General features: G+C 49.1%; 1 protein-coding gene across 10 annotated transcripts in view; it reads right to left on the bottom strand.

Annotated features, from left to right (window-relative positions):
* Positions 1-19,702, bottom strand: part of SHANK2 (SH3 and multiple ankyrin repeat domains 2) — a 468,530-nt gene continuing 448,828 nt past the window's right edge. For all 10 annotated transcript variants that reach the window (XM_075567606.1, XM_075567608.1, XM_075567607.1 and 7 more), the window contains one exon: positions 1-3,119. In XM_075567606.1, coding sequence (XP_075423721.1) covers positions 2,564-3,119 — 556 coding nt within the window. In that variant the 3' untranslated portion in view covers positions 1-2,563. The remainder of the gene's footprint in view (positions 3,120-19,702) is intronic.

Genomic DNA, 19,702 nt, shown 5'->3' with positions numbered 1-19,702 from the left:
CGTAGTGCAATATATTTATTTCTTACAGTAAATTTGGTTGCCGTACAGTAGTATTAAGGAATGGGAAAAGTGCAATTACAGTAGCTTGGTTTAGTTAGTTCTTTATCATCGGAATTAAAGCACAAAACTTACAGCAACATTAACAACGTGAACACACAATCTGTAACACAAACTAGAGCAAGAAATAGGCTTCCTGAAAAGAAACGCTTTGTGTTTGTAATGGGGAAGTATCATTTTAAATATTGGCTCTGGCATGATCAATTTAACTGGAATTAATGATGTTTTCCTTTCTCAGAATAATCACTTTATTTAATTAAAGTACCACAAGGAAAGACCTCTGTGACGTGTACATTTAGTAAACCAACAGTCACATCTAGTCATTAGTTTCATATATAATAAAGAACAGAAAAGGGGCGCGCGATGTCCCCATCGCTGGCCGCTGTGCAAGTTTTACATAATGTACACGTTTTTGTAAAATGTTGTATACACAAAAATTACATAAACTAGGCATGTAGAGAATTTTTTTTTTAATTACACCATGTAACAAAAAGTTTGAAAACGAAAGCTCCTGTCCGTTTCCTCACATGCTCATTGAGTGATCTGTTACTCTGTATCCTTACAAACGATTCCCATGGGATACTGCTCATTGAGTGATCTGTTACTCTGTATCCTTACAAACGATTCCCATGGGATAAAGCTCATTGAGTGATCTGTTACTCTGTATCCTTACAAACGATTCCCATGGGATACAGCTCATTGAGTGATCTGTTACTCTGTATCCTTACAAACGATTCCCATGGGATAAAGCTCATTGAGTGATCTGTTACTCTGTATCCTTACAAACGATTCCCATGGGATAAAGCTCATTGAGTGATCTGTTACTCTGTATCCTTACAAACGATTCCCATGGGATACTGCTCATTGAGTGATCTGTTACTCTGTATCCTTACAAACGATTCCCATGGGATACTGCTCATTGAGTGATCTGTTACTCTGTATCCTTACAAACGATTCCCATGGGATACAGCTCATTGAGTGATCTGTTACTCTGTATCCTTACAAACGATTCCCATGGGATACAGCTCATTGAGTGATCTGTTACTCTGTATCCTTACAAACGATTCCCATGGGATACAGCTCATTGAGTGATCTGTTACTCTGTATCCTTACAAACGATTCCCATGGGATACAGCTGTATGTTGCAGTTCATCCGCCTCACTTCCTAGGGCCTTTTGCTGCTCAGCATTCTGACACGCGTTACAGATCCCTCCAGCAGTGAAACGGTGTGTATGCTAAGTAATTATGGCACATCTGTTTAATCAGCGAACATGGACGATTAATATCCTACGCCCCATACGTTCTTTCATAAGACACCATGTAAAAATATACTATTTAATTAGCTCTTTAGTTCATCTTGTTTCTATTAAGTACACATTTGCGTTAAGTGCCTGAGAAGATACACAAGCAGGAAACACATCCGTCCTGGGAATGGTACCCTCACATTCCAGCTCAGCTCCTCAAACAAGCTGCGACAAAAAAAAGAATCCCCTTGCACATCAATGCAGATCTGTGTTACTGCTGCTCCTCACCTACTGTACACCCTGGCACACGGAAGAGGTAATACCATGCGTTCAATAAAAAAAAAGTAGCATGGCATTAGTGGTTTATATATTTAATTCTGTAATTATCACCAAGTGGAAGACAAATGATGGTTAAAATACCATTTTGACACTTATAACGAGGCTGAGGATTCCACTACTGAAGAATGGCTATAGAACAGTAATGAGTATGCAGAATTTTGTACAGTGTTACCCAGCTGGTTATGGAAAAACTGAAAGCACTCCCAAATAAAACATCTTTAGACTTGATTTTTTTTTTATTACAATGATACTTGGAACTCTCTGATACAAATCGTGACCTGCAAAATAAGAACACACAGCAGTTCTAACCCTCGCGCTCCACAGGGGCCTGCAACGTGTCGCAGAGCATTGCAGGACTCTCTGGCGCCTCGGAGGGGTAATGACTTGTTTTCCATAAGGGGTTTCAGTTAAAATTGTTTTTTTTTATATATATGTGTATATATATATATATATTTAGGAACGGCTGCCATTTCTAACCACTTGTGAAGAAATATTCATTCTTCTATGAAGAAGTAAGTTCTAGTAAAGATAAAAAATATAACACAGCTCTGCTGGTTCAGATGCATCCAAATGAGGCCGATTTTCAAAAAGGTCAAAAACTTTTTTGTATAATAATTATTCCACAGAAATAGTATTATTAAATCACAAAAGTTTTTTTTTTTTTTCCTCCCCCGATTTAACTTTCTAGAACTAAAGTGACACAAACGCAGCCCCCAGTAGACCAGCCACTTATCTTCTTAAAATATTGTGCTTATAAACTATCTGTACAGCTATTTCAACTTGCAGTAAAGAAAGATATTTAAATGAGTAGTTTTTTTTATATACGCATCTTCAGGCCTCATTAAGAAATTCAACTGTCAGAAAGAAAAGGATTTTAAAATAGAAGTTGAAGAGGCAACAATAGGTATTTTTGTAATTTTTTTTTATCTGTCCAACAGTTGCTTTAAAGCTCTCTCTATGTTCATTCGGTGTCCCACTCTCGTGACCCCGAGGTCTATTAAATCTTCCTTTTGAAGGCTTGGTAAATGGGTTCCATCTATTTCATTGTCCATAAACATCTCCTTGTGTTCTCCCAGGTGCAGGCTCTCCAGCCAGTCCGCTACGTCTTGTTTAGTCCACAAATGGACCGGCTTTGCTGAAAAAGGCTTATTCGAAATCGACTGCTGTAATATGGAAGGGGAAGGGGACCTGCTTCTCCCAATGCCCATTCCAAAAAGGTCCCCAGTGGGGGGGTGGCTGGGTAAGATGAAGACATCGGACATAGAGCAGGGTGGAGCTGAAAGGGGACCAGGCTTGATCTCTCTGTTAATCTCGGCCGGAGACACCACAGGACTGGGCGCGCGTCTCATCCCCGTCATCCTTCCATCAAACTCGGGCGTCCTGTTCTGTAACATGATTGGCTGGTTGGCTCCAGGACGGATGGTGAAGGTGAGCGTAGTATTTCTAGTACCCGAGACAGTGCTCAGGGCATCCGTGGCCCTGCAAGAGAGATACACACATTAGTATCAGAGTATAGAGAGAGACTAGGGAGAAGCGCACATTACTATCAGAGTATGGGGAGACTGGGGTGAAGCGCACATTACTATCAGAGTATGGGGAGACTGGGGAGAAGCGCACATTACTATCAGAGTATGGGGAGACTGGGGAGAAGTGCACATTACTATCAGAGTATGGGGAAAGAGACTGGGGAGAAGCTTACTTGACTGATAGAGCCCTCACTAAAATAACTGACGACCTCCATGCTGCCAAAGACAGAGGTCATTACACTCTGCTCATATTACTCGACTTCTCTGCCGCATTTGACACCGTGGACCACCTTCTCCTTCACATTCTCCATACTCTTGGTATTCGGAACATAGCTCTATCCTGGATCTCATCCTACCTCTCTCATCGTACTTTCTCTTCTGCTAACACTTATCCTCCTCTATTGATCTCTCTGTGGTGGTACCCCAGGGCTCTGTCCTGGGACCTCTTCTCTTTTCTCTGTACACACTCTCTCTAGGTGACCTAATCATATGCTGACAACACACAAATTTACTTTTCAACCCCCGACCTTACACCTGCTGTACAGACCAAAGTTTCTGAATGTCTCTCTGTGATATCATCCTGGATGGCCCTCCACCGACTTAAACTTAACATGGCAAAAACAGAGCTCCTCATACTCCCTCCCAAACCTGGCCCTACTACCTCCTTCCACATTACTGTTGGAAGCACTATAATGCAAAACCAGAGACAGAACATGAAACACACAGAGCTCAGTGCACATCCAATGAAACTTATACACGGTACAGTGCCTAAATATATATGTATAGATATCTATTAAATAAAATGGTCTTTTAGTTTAACATTTTGGCCAAAGTGTTGTAAGCCCCTGAGCCACTACACGGCAGACCACATCTGAAGGGTCCAAAATACTAATATAAATTTTTAATAACCTGTTATTACCAGGAAGAATGATTTATAATAAATCTGTCAAAATTAGTTGCATAGTTCTAAGTCTGATTGAAGCTTTTATTAACCTGTACATTACCAGGAAAAGCACTCTGTATTAGATTTGTCACAATCATACTGCAAGCAAGCAAGTTCCCCGGAGAGTGGGAGATGCTATGGAGTGAGCCCTTAACCATTTAAATGTGGGAGGGGGTGAGCTTTAACAAGATAGGAAGCGCCACCTTATACGCGGAGACCTCCATGTTTTTATACGCGGAGGCCTCCATGTTTTATACGCGGAGACCTCCATGTTTTTATACGCGGAGACCTCCATGTTTTATACGCGGAGACCTCCATGTTTTATACGCGGAGACCTCCATGTTTTATACGCGGAGACCTCCATGTTTTATACGCGGAGACCTCCATGTTTTATACGCGGAGACCTCCATGTTTTATACGCGGAGACCTCCATGTTTTATACGCGGAGACCTCCATGTTTTATACGCGGAGGCCTCCATGTTTTATACGCGGAGGCCTCCATGTTTTATACGCGGAGACCTCCATGTTTTATACGCGGAGACCTCCATGTTTTATACGCGGAGACCTCCATGTTTTATACGCGGAGGCCTCTATGTTTTATACACGAAGACCTCCATGTTTTATACGCGGAGACCTCCATGTTTTATACGCGGAGACCTCCATGTTTTATACGCGGAGACCTCCATGTTTTATACGCGGAGACCTCCATGTTTTATACGCGGAGACCTCCATGTTTTATACGCGGAGACCTCCATGTTTTATACGCGGAGACCTCCATGTTTTATACGCGGAGACCTCCATGTTTTACACATAGCGGAATATGCAGAATAGGAGGCATCCCAGTAAGGGCTTGAATTGAGGCATGAAGGTGAGTCAGTGAAGACCCCTTGGCAGAGGGTTTGGTGTGTTGATGATATTGTGGAGTTATTGACAGTGATCCAATTCAATATGATCTTTCTCCCCAGTTCTGATGAAAGGAGCTGTTCCATTTGGACTGTGACTGGTCTAGTAACAGAGAAGCTAAAATGGTTTTGTGAAATGCCATCTGCCCTCTCTGCTCTACCCCTTACAGAATAAAGCTCCGCAGAGATGCTCTGCTCTACCCCTTACAGAATAAAGCTCCGCAGAGATGCTCTGCTCTACCCCTTACAGAATAAAGCTCCGCAGAGATGCTCTGCTCTACCCCTTACAGAATAAAGCTCTGCAGAGATGCTCTGCTCTACCCCTTACAGAATAAAGCTCCGCAGAGATGCTCTGCTCTAACTCTTTTACCCTTACCAAAATAAAGGTCCCAAATGAGATTGAAATGTTAACTAAACAAATGTCACATATTTAAATCGGGATTGTTAATTAATAAACACACAATCTCAGTACCCACAACATTATACACACACACACACACACACACACACACACACACACACACACACACACACACACACACACACACACACACACACACACACACACACACTCTGGTGTGAAAAAGAAAGTACACCCTCTTTGAATTCTATGGTTTTACATATCAGGACAGAATAACAACCATCTGTTCCTTAGCAGGTCTTAAAATTAGGTAAATACAACCTCAGATGAACAACAACACATGACATATTACACTGTGTCATGATTTAACAAAAATAAAGCCAAAATGGAGAAGCCATGTGTGAAAAACTAAGTACAGGCATACCCCGCATTAACGTACGCAATGGGATCGGAGCATGTATGTAAAGCGAAAATGTACTTAAAGGGAAGCATTACCTTTTTTTCACTTATCGATGCATGTACTGTACTGCAATCGCCATATACGTGCATAACTGATGTAAATAAGGCATTTGTAACAGGTCTATAGTCTCCCCGCTTGCACAAAGCTTCGGTACAGATAGGGAGCCGGTATTGCTGTATCAGGACGTGCTGACAGGCGCATGCGTGAGATGCCGTTTGCCTATTGGGCGATTATGTCCTTACTTGCGAGTGTACTTAAAGTGAGTGTCCTTAAACCGGGGTATGCCTGTACACCCTTACTGCTTCCATAGGAATTAAGATGCTAAGTAGCAGACAGGTGCTGCTAATCAAATGCCCTTGATTAATTGATCATCAGCAAGTGTGACCACCTCTATAAAAGCCAAAGTTTTAGCAGTTTGCTGGTCTGGAGCATTCAGGTGTGTGTTAACACAATGCCAAGGAGGAAAGACATCAGCAATGATCTTAGAGAAGCAATTGTTACTGCCCATCAATCTGGGAAGGGTTATAAAGCCATTTCCAAACAATTTGAAATCCATCATTCTACAGTGAGAAAGATTATTCAAAAGTGGAAAACATTCAAGACAGTTGCCAATCTTCCCAGGAGTGGATGTCCCAGCAAATTCACCCCAAGGTCAGACCGTGCAATGCTCAGAAAAATTGCAAAAAACCCAAGCGTTACATCTCAGACTCTACAGGCCTCAGTTAGCATGTTAAATGTTAAAGTTCATGACAGTACAATTAGAAAAAGACTGAACACGTATGGTTGGTTTGGAAGGGTTGCCAGGAGAAAGCCTCTTCTCTCTAAAAAGAGGATTTCGTGTCTGTGTGCTAGTGTCGCAGTTTAAACAATTGACTCACTTACTGATTGAAAAAAGTTTCTAATATTCTCTAAATCATTATGAGTGGAAGTCACTAACTCCGGTCTGTACATCTCCAGAGATGTACGTCTCCGGTCTGTACGTCTCCGGTCTGTACGTCTCCGGTCTGTACATCTCCTGTCTGTACAACTGATATTGGGTCAGCACAGAAAAAGCAACCAGGAGAACAAGGCCCCCACCCAAAAGTCCTAAAAAAAATAGGAAGCAATGATTTTCACCTGCACCTAAAGAGACGCATGAAGTCATCTAAATTATATTTATTAAGGCGCACAGCTCAAAAAAACCCGATATCTAAAAATCAGAACCGGCAAAATACAGTATACAGAGAAAATAGAAAGAAAATCTTTACATCTAACTAATATTGACGCACACAGTTAAACACCACCTGGAAAAAAGCTTATTATGCGATTTTAAAAGTACTCAATTTATGGAGACCGAGGGGGGGCTTTCTAATCTGGTAATCAGAAAAGGATCAAAGTTAGGAGATGTTTGCAGAGGTTTCTAGAGAAAATAAAATAGGCTTTTTATTAGCCACAACTTTCAAAACAAACCGCTTATTACCAGCAAACACAGGGTTAACAGGAAAACAGAACAAACAGCCCAACTCCTGTTGGGAGCGCTCACTGCACCTCTCCATACCCCCTATCTATGGGTTTGGGGGGCTAGGCCCCATACCAACAACAAAGCAGCTAGCCAACAGAGTGGAGGTCAGTTACCTTCGGCTGGGTTAGGGTTCTGTAAGGCCTTGTGTGGTCTGGTATCTTCCTGGCCAGAGAAATCCCTGTAGTGAGTCTCTGTGGGTTTTTTATCCCCCTAACGAGTCATCTGAGGAGATTAATCAAGATAGCCTACTTTGGGGTTAACCTCCTCAGTGCCGTATCAGGCTGTGTGGACAGGGTTTCCCTGTCGGGAATCCACTCTGTTACAGCTACAGTATAATGTCCAAGACTCCAGGTTTGCCACAAAGAAGGACGCGTTGGGAAAAATGGGATATATAGTACAGTAAGTAGTATTGGTGAATTTCTCATCAAAACCAGCCTCACCCCGGAAGGTGTATTTCCAGTGTATTTACAACCTGGATCCTTTACAATCTGCGTTTCGTACAGCTCACTCAGCAGAGACTGTGCTCACTAAAGTAGCCAATGATGTACTGTACATGAAGCGAAATCACAAGGTCGCTTTTACTACTAATCCTACTTGATCTCTTTGCTGCTTTTGATACTGTCGATCACTCTCCTTCATATTCTAAGATACCTTGGTATCAGCAGCAAAGCTTTATCCTGGTTCTCATCATACCTCTCCCATCACACATTCTCTCTCTCTGTTGCTAACATGTGTTCGTCTCCTGTTGACCTGTCTGTTGGTTTTACCGCCGGGCTCCGTTCTGGCACCTCTCCGCTTCTCTCTATACACACTATCACTTGATATCCTCGTCAACTCCTTTGACCTCCACTATCCTCTCTATGCAGATGATACACAGATATATCTATCCACCCCGACTCACTCCTGCAATCCAGTCCCAAGTCTCTGATCGCCTCCTGGCTACGTCCTCGTGGATGGTGCTCCGCCAACCTTAAACTTAATGTATCTAAAGCTGAGCGCCTCGTATTTCCCCCTAAACCTGGCCCAATATCCCCTTTCTCCATCACCGTAAATGGTTATGCCAGCTATCTTGTCGCCAAAGAACGTTGCCTTGGAGTGATATTTGACTCTTCCCTTTTCTTCTCGATTCACATTCACGGTATTGCTAAAACTTGTCGTTTCTTCTTCTGTAATATTGCTAAGATTTGCTCTTTCCTCTGTCACACTACTGCTAAAACTCTAAGCTTGCCCTTATCCTCTCCCGTCTGGATTAGTGTAACATGCTGCTAACAGGCCTCCCTGTCTCACAACTTTCTCCTTTCCAATCTATTCACAATACGGCTGCTAGAATAATGTCACTTTCTCCCAGAACAGTCTCTGCTCACCTCCTCCTTAAATCCCTCTCCCGGCTTCCCAGCAAGTTTCGGATCATCCACAAAGTTCTCCTCCTCACCCACAAAGTTCTCCTCCTCACCTTCAAAGCTCTCCTCTCACCTGCTCCTCCCTGCATATCCGCTCTGATCTCTCGCTACGCCCCTGCTCGTCTCCTGCGCTCTACCCACAACTGTCTCCTTTCCACATCTATCACCTCTCCTGCTCTCTATCTCACCTTAAACCATTTCCCCCCTCACTGTCTCCTACCTGTGGAACTCCCTCACACAGAATACGCCGAGGACCTTGTCTCTCCACCTTTAAGAAAAACCTTAAAACTAATCTCTTAAATGAAGCATCCCAATAGCCCAGACTCGTGGCTACCGTCCCACAGCCACAGGCACTCCTACCAACCATTGTGGCCAAGCAGTGCCATCTTCTGCACTTATTCCCTCAACCGCTGTCTCTGTCAGTCTCCCAACATACCACTTAGATTGTAAGCTCTCCAGACAGGGATTTCCTTTCCTATTGTCTGATCTTATTGTACTATAATTACCTGTACTGTTGTCTCTCTTGTAAAGTGCAGAGTACATCTGTGGGCACTATATAAAGATATGCATACATACATGTTGGTACGGTCCCCCAGTTCTTCCAGATAACCGAAGTAATCAAAAGCCTGTTTATGCTCGCAGTAAGAGCCTGTAATAGCTGCTGTCCGCTCCATCGCTTGTTTCGGGTGAGCGACCACCCTTTCTCAAGCCTCCCAAAAGCTAAACTAAACACTATCCTGCTTGTGGAATTCATAAACATTTCCCTCCCAGTAAATAGTGCAACTTACTATCCCAACTATAGAGCATGCCACTGCAGATAGAATAAGGCTGAAAGTCAGGACACGCTGTGTACGCAACAAGCTCTGCAAGAAAGCCAAAGCCCCTATCACACTGCTCTGGACCCCTGGGAACGTCTTCTGATGAGAACTTGTCTTCATAACCAGGAGTAAGTGTAAGAGTCAGATGTAAAACAAAAACAGATCGCTGTACTCACACTTCATTCATGATCCTTGCGCCGGAGGAAATTGAAGGCATGCATCCAGCCGTGATGGGGATTCAACAAAAAAACCACGAAAAAGCGGGGTACTGCGGAGTCAGAAGCTGGAGGTATGGCCAAAAATAGAAAACTTTACTGACATCAAAAGCGTGGCGATGGAGACAAACCACTAACGCGTTTCGCACCTGCGAATGCGCTTTGTCAAAGAGAATATTTGACTGATAAAATCAGCTGTTAAATAGCGCACCCTGCACTGGAAATGACCGCCCGCAGGGCGTGTGAAAGGACTCCACACCTGACTAAGGGAGGAATAATTAATAGGTGAAATAAGCTAGAAATCAAATCCAGGGGCGGAAAAGCGTCTATAGCTGAGAAAGAACATGTAACAAAAAATGGCAACTAAAAAAGAAACAGTGTTTGCAGTATGCATGCTACAATGTTGTATCTAAACTAAACACATCTCCAGTGCTAAATAAACAAGTTGTGCTGGAGTATCGCAGCTGCACTGGGCGTTCTGAGGACAACCATTATTATATCGTGTTCCACGCCATTATCCTGCCTTCTGCAAGATACTGTAACATGCAGCAGTACACACTAATACTAGGAATGACTATCTACTTCCAAAAATCCCCTTTACCACACGTTTGCCCTCATACGCCCTCATCAGTGCTGACAGGCAGAGCGCGTTGGAACAGGGCTTCGCGTTGGGCATGCGTCTCCATGTCGGCACAGGGCCGCACTGGTATAGCTGCCTTGTGGAATCGGTGCTTTAAGTGTTTATTATTTAGAAGAACGGATGAACACCCAGGAATCATTCAAGCACATTTTTTAGATCTACTGGCAGTGAATCATCTTTACTAATAATAACTTGGTATGACCTGAATTACGCAAGGAATTAGGAGATAATGAGCAGTTTGATATAGGTCTACTTGATTGCTTGCTTTCCTTTTTTAATTGGTGTAATTATGGAAAGATGTCTACGTATGTTCCCGCTCCACAGAACCAAAAATCTATTTACATTTACAAGATAACAGGCAGGACACCATCACCATAATTCACAAGGAGGGGCAGGAGGAAGCCTCAGAGATGCATGGCACTTTAAACAATTTATTTACAACTCCGCACATTCCCGTCAATTTATACACGTCTCTCTGTGTGAGTCCTCATTCTCACCGACTCTTCAGCTGGACCCTGAGAATCCTCACCTTTCAAAGGACAACATTCCAAGGTTGCCAGGATAATCCTTACTTGACTAGCATCTCAAACAAACACATATCCAGCAACACACATACAGTGTATACACACACACAAACACACCTCCTACTTTGTTCAAAACTTGTGACCTACGATTTGCAGGTGACACTGTTATTTTTGCCACATGTCCAGAAGACCTCCAGCAACGCATCACAGGAACAAGATGGACCCCCACATGAATCTCAACAAGACCAAGGTGAAGTTCAACAAATATATCAACCCGACAAATAAATAGAACAGAACTAGAAGATGAACACTATGACTACCCTGGACAGCAAGTATCAATGGATGAGAACCCTTTGAAAGAAATCAATAGGAGAATGACGAAGTGTATTTAGCAAAAAAAACAATCTTCCAAAGGAAAAGTGTTTGACCCGTGTATTCTGCCTGTTCTCACGTATTCATGTGAAACTTGGACCCTAAATGTGAAGATAATTCAGATGCTTTAGACTCAAGGAAGAATGGAAAGATGCATGCTGGGTATAACCCAAAGAGTCTGGAAAAATAACACATGTGCACAGAAGCAACCAACAGTCTGTGACACCATCACGAGGGGCAAGAAAACAAAATGGCAGTGGGCCATATTGCCAAAGGAAATGGCCAGCGTTGGACGAAGCTGGATTCCAAAGGATATCAAAAGACCAAGACGACAACCTAAGGTAAGATGGGAGAAATAGATGAGGACATTTGTTGAAGGAACGTGGCCACTAACTTTCCTGATCATAAGTAGCATCATAAACATGGGTCAGAAAAACAATTCAGTCAGCACCGAACAAGGCTTCATTTTGCCTCTCCAAGTTACACATACTGCAGTCAGACAGAGGTGTCTTATACATACTTAGATGTGAAAATGCCATGGTGGACTCCTTATATCCTGGTCACGATGCCAAATGTGGGAAGTTCCCCCCTTCTTAAAATCCATTTAAATTTACCAGAAAACAGGCAGGACCCCTTCCCCATAAATCACAAGGAGATTATTATCATAGTTACATAGTGTTACATAGAGTTGCATAGTGTTGCATTGTTACATAGTTACATAGTAGATGAGGTTGAAAAAAGACGTACATCCATCAAGTGCAACCTATGTTAAATTTAGACGACAGATACTTTATCCTATATCTATACTTATTTATTGATCCAGAGGAAGGCAAACAAAACCTCAGAGTGACATCATCCAATGATATGTCATAAGGGGGGAAATAAATTCCTCCCTGACTCCAAGAATTGGCAATCGGACTAATCCCTGGATCAGCGTCCTTCCCATGTATACTTAATTGGGATATCCCTGTATACCTTTCCTTTCTAAAAAGATGTGCAACCTTTTTTTGAACAAATCTATTGTATCTGCCATCCCAGTCTCCATGGGTAATGAATTCCACATTTTAACTGCCCTTACTGTAAAGAACCCTTTCCTTTGTTGCTGGTGAAATCTCCTTTCCTCTCACCTAAAGGGATGGCCCGAGTCCTTTGTACTGCCCGTGGGATGAATAGTTCTTTTGAAAGCTCCTTGTATTGTCCCTGAATATATTTGTATATAGTTATCATATCCCCTCTTAGACGCCTCTTTTCTAATGTAAATAAATCTAATTTAGCTAGCCTCTCCTCATAAGTTACATTGTCCATCCTCTTTATTAATTTTGTGGCTCTTCTCTGCACTCTCTCTAGTTAAATAATGTATTTTCTTAGGATTGGTGCCCAAAATGTTACTCTATATTCAAGGTGTGGTCTTACTAATGCTTTGTAAAGGGGCATAATGATGTTTACTTCCCTTCCATCCATTGCCCGTTTGATGCAAGATAAGATCTGGTTTGCCTTTGCAGCTACATCATCATTATTTACACATACCGTACTCGTTATCTGGAAGGGGAGATGAGAAATATTTACTGAAATCCCCCCTATTTACTAAGACGCCTTTAGTTTGTTTACATTCATGCACTTTAATGAGTCTAATGGCTTAGCACAGCTTAGTAAATACAGCCTGCAGTCATTTGTGCAACATGAGGCAGAGCTGGCTAAGCAAAGAGAAAGAACGTAACCTGGGCCCTCACTGGGCCGCTGGGCCCTCACTGGGCCGCTGAGCCCTCACTGGGCCGCTGAGCCCTCACTGGGCCGCTGGGCTCTCACTGGGCCGCTGGGCTCTCACTGGGCCGCTGGGCTCTCACTGGGCCGCTGGGCTCTCACTGGGCCGCTGGGCTCTCACTGGGCCGCTGGGCTCTCGCTGGGCCGCTGAGCTCTCACTGGGTCGCTGAGCCCTCACTGGGCCGCTGGGCTCTCACTGGGCCGCTGGGCTCTCACTGGGCCGCTGGGCTCTCACTGGGCCGCTGAGCCCTCACTGGGCCGCTGAGCCCTCACTGGGCCGCTGAGCCCTCACTGGGCCGCTGAGCCCTCACTGGGCCGCTGAGCCCTCACTGGGCCGCTGAGCCCTCACTGGGCCGCTGGGCTCTCACTGGGCCGCTGGGCTCTCACTGGGCCGCTGGGCTCTCACTGGGCCGCTGAGCCCTCACTGGGCCGCTGAGCCCTCACTGGGCCGCTGAGCTCTCACTGGGCCGCTGGGCCCTCACTGGGCCGCTGAGCCCTCACTGGGCCGCTGAGCCCTCACTGGGCCGCTGAGCCCTCACTGGGCCGCTGAGCCCTCACTGGGCCGCTGAGCCCTCACTGGGCCGCTGAGCTCTCACTGGGCCGCTGAGCCCTCTGGGCCGCTGAGCTCTCACTGGGCCGCTGGGCTCTCTGGGCCGCTGAGCTCTCACTGGGCCCTCACTGGGCCGCTGAGCCCTCACTGGGCCGCTGGGCTCTCTGGGCCGCTGAGCTCTCACTGGGCTCTCACTGGGCCGCTGAGCCCTCACTGGGCCGCTGGGCTCTCTGGGCCGCTGAGCCCTCACTGGGCCGCTGAGCCCTCACTGGGCCGCTGGGCTCTCTGGGCCGCTGAGCTCTCACTGGGCCGCTGGGCTCTCACTGGGCCCTCACTGGGCCCTCACTGGGCCCTCACTGGGCCCTCACTGGGCCGCTGAGCCCTCACTGGGCCGCTGAGCCCTCACTGGGCCGCTGAGCCCTCACTGGGCCGCTGGGCTCTCACTGGGCCGCTGAGCTCTCACTGGGCCGCTGAGCCCTCACTGGGCCGCTGAGCCCTCACTGGGCCGCTGGGCCCTCACTGGGCCGCTGAGCCCTCACTGGGCCGCTGAGCCCTCACTGGGCCGCTGGGCTCTCACTGGGCCGCTGAGCCCTCACTGGGCCGCTGGGCTCTCACTGGGCCGCTGGGCCCTCACTGGGCCGCTGGGCTCTCACTGGGCCGCTGAGCTCTCACTGGGCCGCTGGGCTCTCACTGGGCCGCTGGGCTCTCACTGGGCCGCTGGGCTCTCACTGGGCCGCTGGGCTCTCACTGGGCCGCTGGGCTCTCACTGGGCCGCTGAGCCCTCACTGGGCCGCTGAGCCCTCACTGGGCCGCTGGGCTCTCACTGGGCCGCTGAGCCCTCACTGGGCCGCTGAGCTCTCACTGGGCCGCTGAGCCCTCTGGGCCGCTGAGCTCTCACTGGGCCGCTGGGCTCTCACTGGGCCGCTGAGCTCTCACTGGGCCGCTGAGCTCTCACTGGGCCGCTGGGCTCTCACTGGGCCGCTGAGCTCTCACTGGGCCGCTGAGCTCTCACTGGGCCGCTGGGCTCTCACTGGGCCGCTGAGCCCTCACTGGGCCGCTGGGCTCTCACTGGGCCGCTGAGCCCTCACTGGGCCGCTGAGCCCTCTGGGCCGCTGAGCTCTCACTGGGCCGCTGGGCTCTCACTGGGCCCTCACTGGGCCCTCACTGGGCCGCTGAGCCCTCACTGGGCCGCTGAGCCCTCACTGGGCCGCTGGGCTCTCACTGGGCCGCTGGGCTCTCACTGGGCCACTGGGCCCTCACTGGGCCCTCACTGGGCCCTCACTGGGCCGCTGAGCCCTCACTGGGCCGCTGAGCCCTCACTGGGCCGCTGGGCCCTCACTGGGCCGCTGAGCCCTCACTGGGCCGCTGGGCTCTCACTGGGCCGCTGAGCTCTCACTGGGCCGCTGAGCTCTCACTGGGCCGCTGGGCCCTCACTGGGCCGCTGAGCCCTCACTGGGCCGCTGAGCCCTCACTGGGCCGCTGGGCTCTCACTGGGCCGCTGAGCCCTCACTGGGCCGCTGGGCTCTCACTGGGCCGCTGAGCCCTCACTGGGCCGCTGAGCTCTCACTGGGCCGCTGAGCTCTCACTGGGCCGCTGGGCTCTCACTGGGCCGCTGGGCTCTCACTGGGCCCTCACTGGGCCGCTGAGCCCTCACTGGGCCGCTGAGCCCTCACTGGGCCGCTGAGCTCTCACTGGGCCGCTGAGCTCTCACTGGGCCGCTGGGCTCTCACTGGGCCGCTGGGCTCTCACTGGGCCCTCACTGGGCCGCTGAGCCCTCACTGGGCCGCTGGGCTCTCACTGGGCCGCTGAGCCCTCACTGGGCCGCTGAGCCCTCACTGGGCCGCTGAGCTCTCACTGGGCCGCTGGGCTCTCACTGGGCCGCTGGGCTCTCACTGGGCCCTCACTGGGCTCTCACTGGGCCGCTGGGCTCTCACTGGGCCGCTGAGCCCTCACTGGGCCGCTGAGCCCTCACTGGGCCGCTGAGCTCTCACTGGGCCGCTGAGCTCTCACTGGGCCGCTGGGCTCTCACTGGGCCGCTGAGCTCTCACTGGGCCGCTGGGCTCTCACTGGGCCGCTGGGCTCTCACTGAGCCGCTGAGCTCTCACCTGGCTCTCGCTGGAGCATTCAACTCTCACTGCGTTGCTGAGCTCTCACCGGGCTCTCGCTGGGCCGCTGAGCTCTCACCTGGCTCTCGCTGGGCCGCTGAGCTCTCACTGAGTTCTCGCTGGGCCGCTGAGCTCTCACTGGGCCGCTGAGCTCTCACCTGGCTCTCGCTGGGCCGCTGAGCTCTCACCTGGCTCTCGCTGGGCCGCTGAGCTCTCACCTGGCTCTCGCTGGGCCGCTGAGCTCTCACCTGGCTCTCACTGGGCCGCTGAGCTCTCACCTGGCTCTCGCTGGGCCGCTGAGCTCTCACCTGGCTCTCGCTGGGCCGCTGAGCTCTCACCTGGCTCTCGCTGGGCCGCTGGGCTCTCACTGAGTTCTCGCTGGGCCGCTGAGCTCTCACTGGGCCGCTGAGCTCTCACCTGGCTCTCGCTGGGCCGCTGAGCTCTCACCTGGCTCTCGCTGGGCCGCTGAGCTCTCACCTGGCTCTCGCTGGGCCGCTGAGCTCTCACTGGGCCGCTGAGCTCTCACCTGGCTCTCGCTGGGCCGCTGGGCTCTCACTGAGTTCTCGCTGGGCCGCTGAGCTCTCACTGGGCCCTCACTGGGCCGCTGGGCTCTCACTGGGCCCTCACTGGGCCGCTGAGCTCTCACTGGGCCGCTGGGCTCTCACTGGGCCCTCACTGGGCCGCTGAGCTCTCACTGGGCCGCTGGGCTCTCACTGGGCCGCTGGGCTCTCACTGGGCCGCTGGGCTCTCACTGGGCCGCTGGGCTCTCACTGGGCCGCTGAGCTCTCACTGGGCCGCTGGGCTCTCACTGGGCCGCTGGGCTCTCACTGGGCCGCTGGGCTCTCACTGGGCCCTCACTGGGCCGCTGGGCTCTCACTGGGCCGCTGGGCTCTCACTGGGCCCTCACTGGGCCGCTGAGCTCTCACTGGGCCGCTGGGCTCTCACTGGGCCGCTGGGCTCTCACTGGGCCGCTGGGCTCTCACTGGGCCGCTGGGCTCTCACTGGGCCACTCACACAGAATGGAGGGATACTGTAAACCACATGAAACCACCTGAAAGGGGGCCATGTTTGTAACTGTTAATGTTTAGAGCTGGGGTTTCTAAGTATCAAGCAACACTGTATGTCCTGGAAAAGTATGTCTACTTTTATTGCAGTGGAAAGGGTGTACACACGGCACTGCAAATGTACGAGTAAATGAGATGAGAGTTCTTGGTGAGGAGAGAGAAGTTATGGCAACAAGAGGCAGGTCTTTAGCCTTATTAGTTGGGATATTATTGTTATTATATATGTATATATCATGATGGTTATTGTGTGGTAGGTAAAGGAACAAAAGGTTGTAGCAGATTATTATGACACGCGTCTTATATAAAGGAGATGTGTAGCAGTTCATGGCTTCCTCTCTGGACATGCTACAGTATACAACCATACTGAGTATGGCCGCACATTATGGTCCCAAGCTTTATCTAATAGAATGGAGACCACCAATAATTAAAGCGTCCTCACCTGAGGCACCAACTCCCCTGCATATACCCGTAGAGAACCTGCGTGTGATATAAACCTTCCTGATGTGTAATTAGTGCTCGTTAGTGGCAGTGTTACACATAATCAGCATGATTATTAGAGTGCCGTTTTCTGTCTGGGGGCTGGAAACACTGATTATTTTTCCGGACCCGCCAACATTTTGCACATAATAGGTACCACTGCAGTTCCTTTACCGCTGCTGGATGGAGCCACATTCAAGCCATCCCCATTTCAATCCTGTCATTTTTGCAGCTTATCACACACACAAAAGTTCTGTTTGATAGGTACAGCTGGTGGTACAGGACCCAGAACATACTGAAGAGTTAGGGTATGTTTTCTGCTGGATTCCAAGGCACATCATTATCATAAGAGCTCAGTCACCGCACCACACCCCTGAACGGGTTTAACAAGCTCATAGTGAAACCTTGTCCATGTTCTCCCCATTTCTCCGCCTCCGCTTCATTCTCTGTTAATAACACCAACATTATTCTCTTTAGTTTGCAGAGATCATTATGTTCTAAATAACATCTTCAGTCACGTTTTCGCCTGATCAGATTGTGCGTGGGGTCAACAATCGGACATGTACAGACAATGTGGCTATAAATTTCATATACATCACTTATCTTTACATCACTTTGCTTCAAAAGCGAGACACAAATAGCTGCATAAAACAGCACAAACGTATTACACAACCCCATGGTTCTCAAAAGCACTTTTGTGGGGTTTTTTGTCTGCACTTCTTGGCACAAGATGGCCCTGGGGAAGGACTTCTGTTACCATCATAGCCTGGGGAAGGACTTCTGTTACCATCATAGCCTGGGGAAGGCTAGAGTCTTTATGTGAGTAAAATCACCCTTTAATAATACAACTCTCCTGTCTTAATGTTAGATAGGGCTGCATTATTAATCCCCTCCCTAAATTCGCCTGCCACCCCGTGTGCTCCCCCCAGGCCATGCAGGGTCACACCTGCTGTTCCTCCTCCTGATGGAATGGCCTTCAGATGAAGTGTAAAGATTCTCCCAGACAAAACGTTCCCCACATTACACGTATTCCATTTGACACCATGAAATGGTCAAATCTCCAGGGCGAATGGCAGACTGTATTGCAGGCGCGAGATTTACTGCCGCGCTCAGCCTCTCCTTGGCCGTTTATGGCTCCTGGCATATGCTCGTATTGGACTTTACCACAATTGGTGTGATCTTTGCAAACGGTCTTGTTAAGAGCACGGGAACCTCCTTGATAGCACGGTAGGCCTTTGTCAGAAACATATTCCGAATAACTACAGACAGGAAATTCCTGTGCACTTTCTACCCTTCACATGCTACTGAATGCCCTGCACCTGATGCATTGCAATTGGATATGATGTTTTGTGGAAGGGAGAGCTTGCACCTTCGTTGCTGCAGAGAAAAGGCTCACATCATATATGGCAAGAATAATCATTCCAGCTGGGGGATCCCAGAAAATAAATACATATTTCACGCGGAACGTGCTCAGAACAATAAAGACGCTCCAACACGTTAAAGAGATGAAGAGACTGTCGGGACCTCCTAACCGACGAGGCTTCCAGCTCCAAACCCGAGCAGTGAGCACCATCCAAGAGCCGGCTGGGACTTTTGCGGGGCTTTGTGTAGTGGGACTTTTGCGGGGCTTTGTGCAGTGGGACTTTTGCGGGGCTTTGTGCAGTGGGACTTTTGCGGGGCTTTGTGTAGTGGGACTTTTGCGGGGCTTTGTGCAGTGAGACTTCTGCGGGGCTTGGTGCAGTGGAACTTTTGCGGGGCTTGGTGCAGCGGGACTTCTACGGGGCTTGGTGCAGTGGGACTTTGCGGGGCTTGGTGCAGCGGGGCTTCTGTGGGGCTTGGTGCAGTGGGACTTTGCGGGGCTTGGTGCAGTGGGACTTTGCGGGGCTTGGTGCAGCGGGACTTTTGCGGGGCTTGGTGCAGTGGGACTTTGCGGGGCTTGGTGCAGCGGGACTTTTGCGGGGCTTGGTGCAGTGGGACTTTGCGGGGCTTGGTGCAGCGGGGCTTCTGTGGGGCTTGGTGCAGTGGGACTTTGCGGGGCTTGGTGCAGTGGGACTTTGCGGGGCTTGGTGCAGCGGGACTTTTGCGGGGCTTGGTGCAGTGGGACTTTGCGGGGTTTGGTGAAGCGGGGCTTTTGCGGGGCCTCTTAACTTGTCTGGAGAAGCATCTCCTCCTCCAACGATGCAGCATGTTGACGTCACCACGCCATGCCGCATTTCATTGTCACGGCAATGTGGCACCATGTGCTTTCGAGGCGACATGACAATATGACACTGCAGGAGGAGATGCCGCTGGACAAGGTAAGAGACAGCTGCAGAGGCCCCGGCAATCAGTTTCATTGTTGTGCGCGGGGCCCCTGTAATCGCCGGGCCCCTGTAATCGCCGGGCCCCTGTAATCGCCGGGCCCCTGTAATCGCGGGCCCCTGTAATCGCGGGGCCCCTGTAA

The sequence above is a fragment of the Ascaphus truei genome, chromosome 12, assembly GCF_040206685.1.
Source record: "Ascaphus truei isolate aAscTru1 chromosome 12, aAscTru1.hap1, whole genome shotgun sequence".
Taxonomy (NCBI): Eukaryota; Metazoa; Chordata; class Amphibia; order Anura; family Ascaphidae; genus Ascaphus; species Ascaphus truei.
Note: the sequence above shows the minus strand (reverse complement) of the source record. Positions and strands in the feature narration are given on the sequence as shown.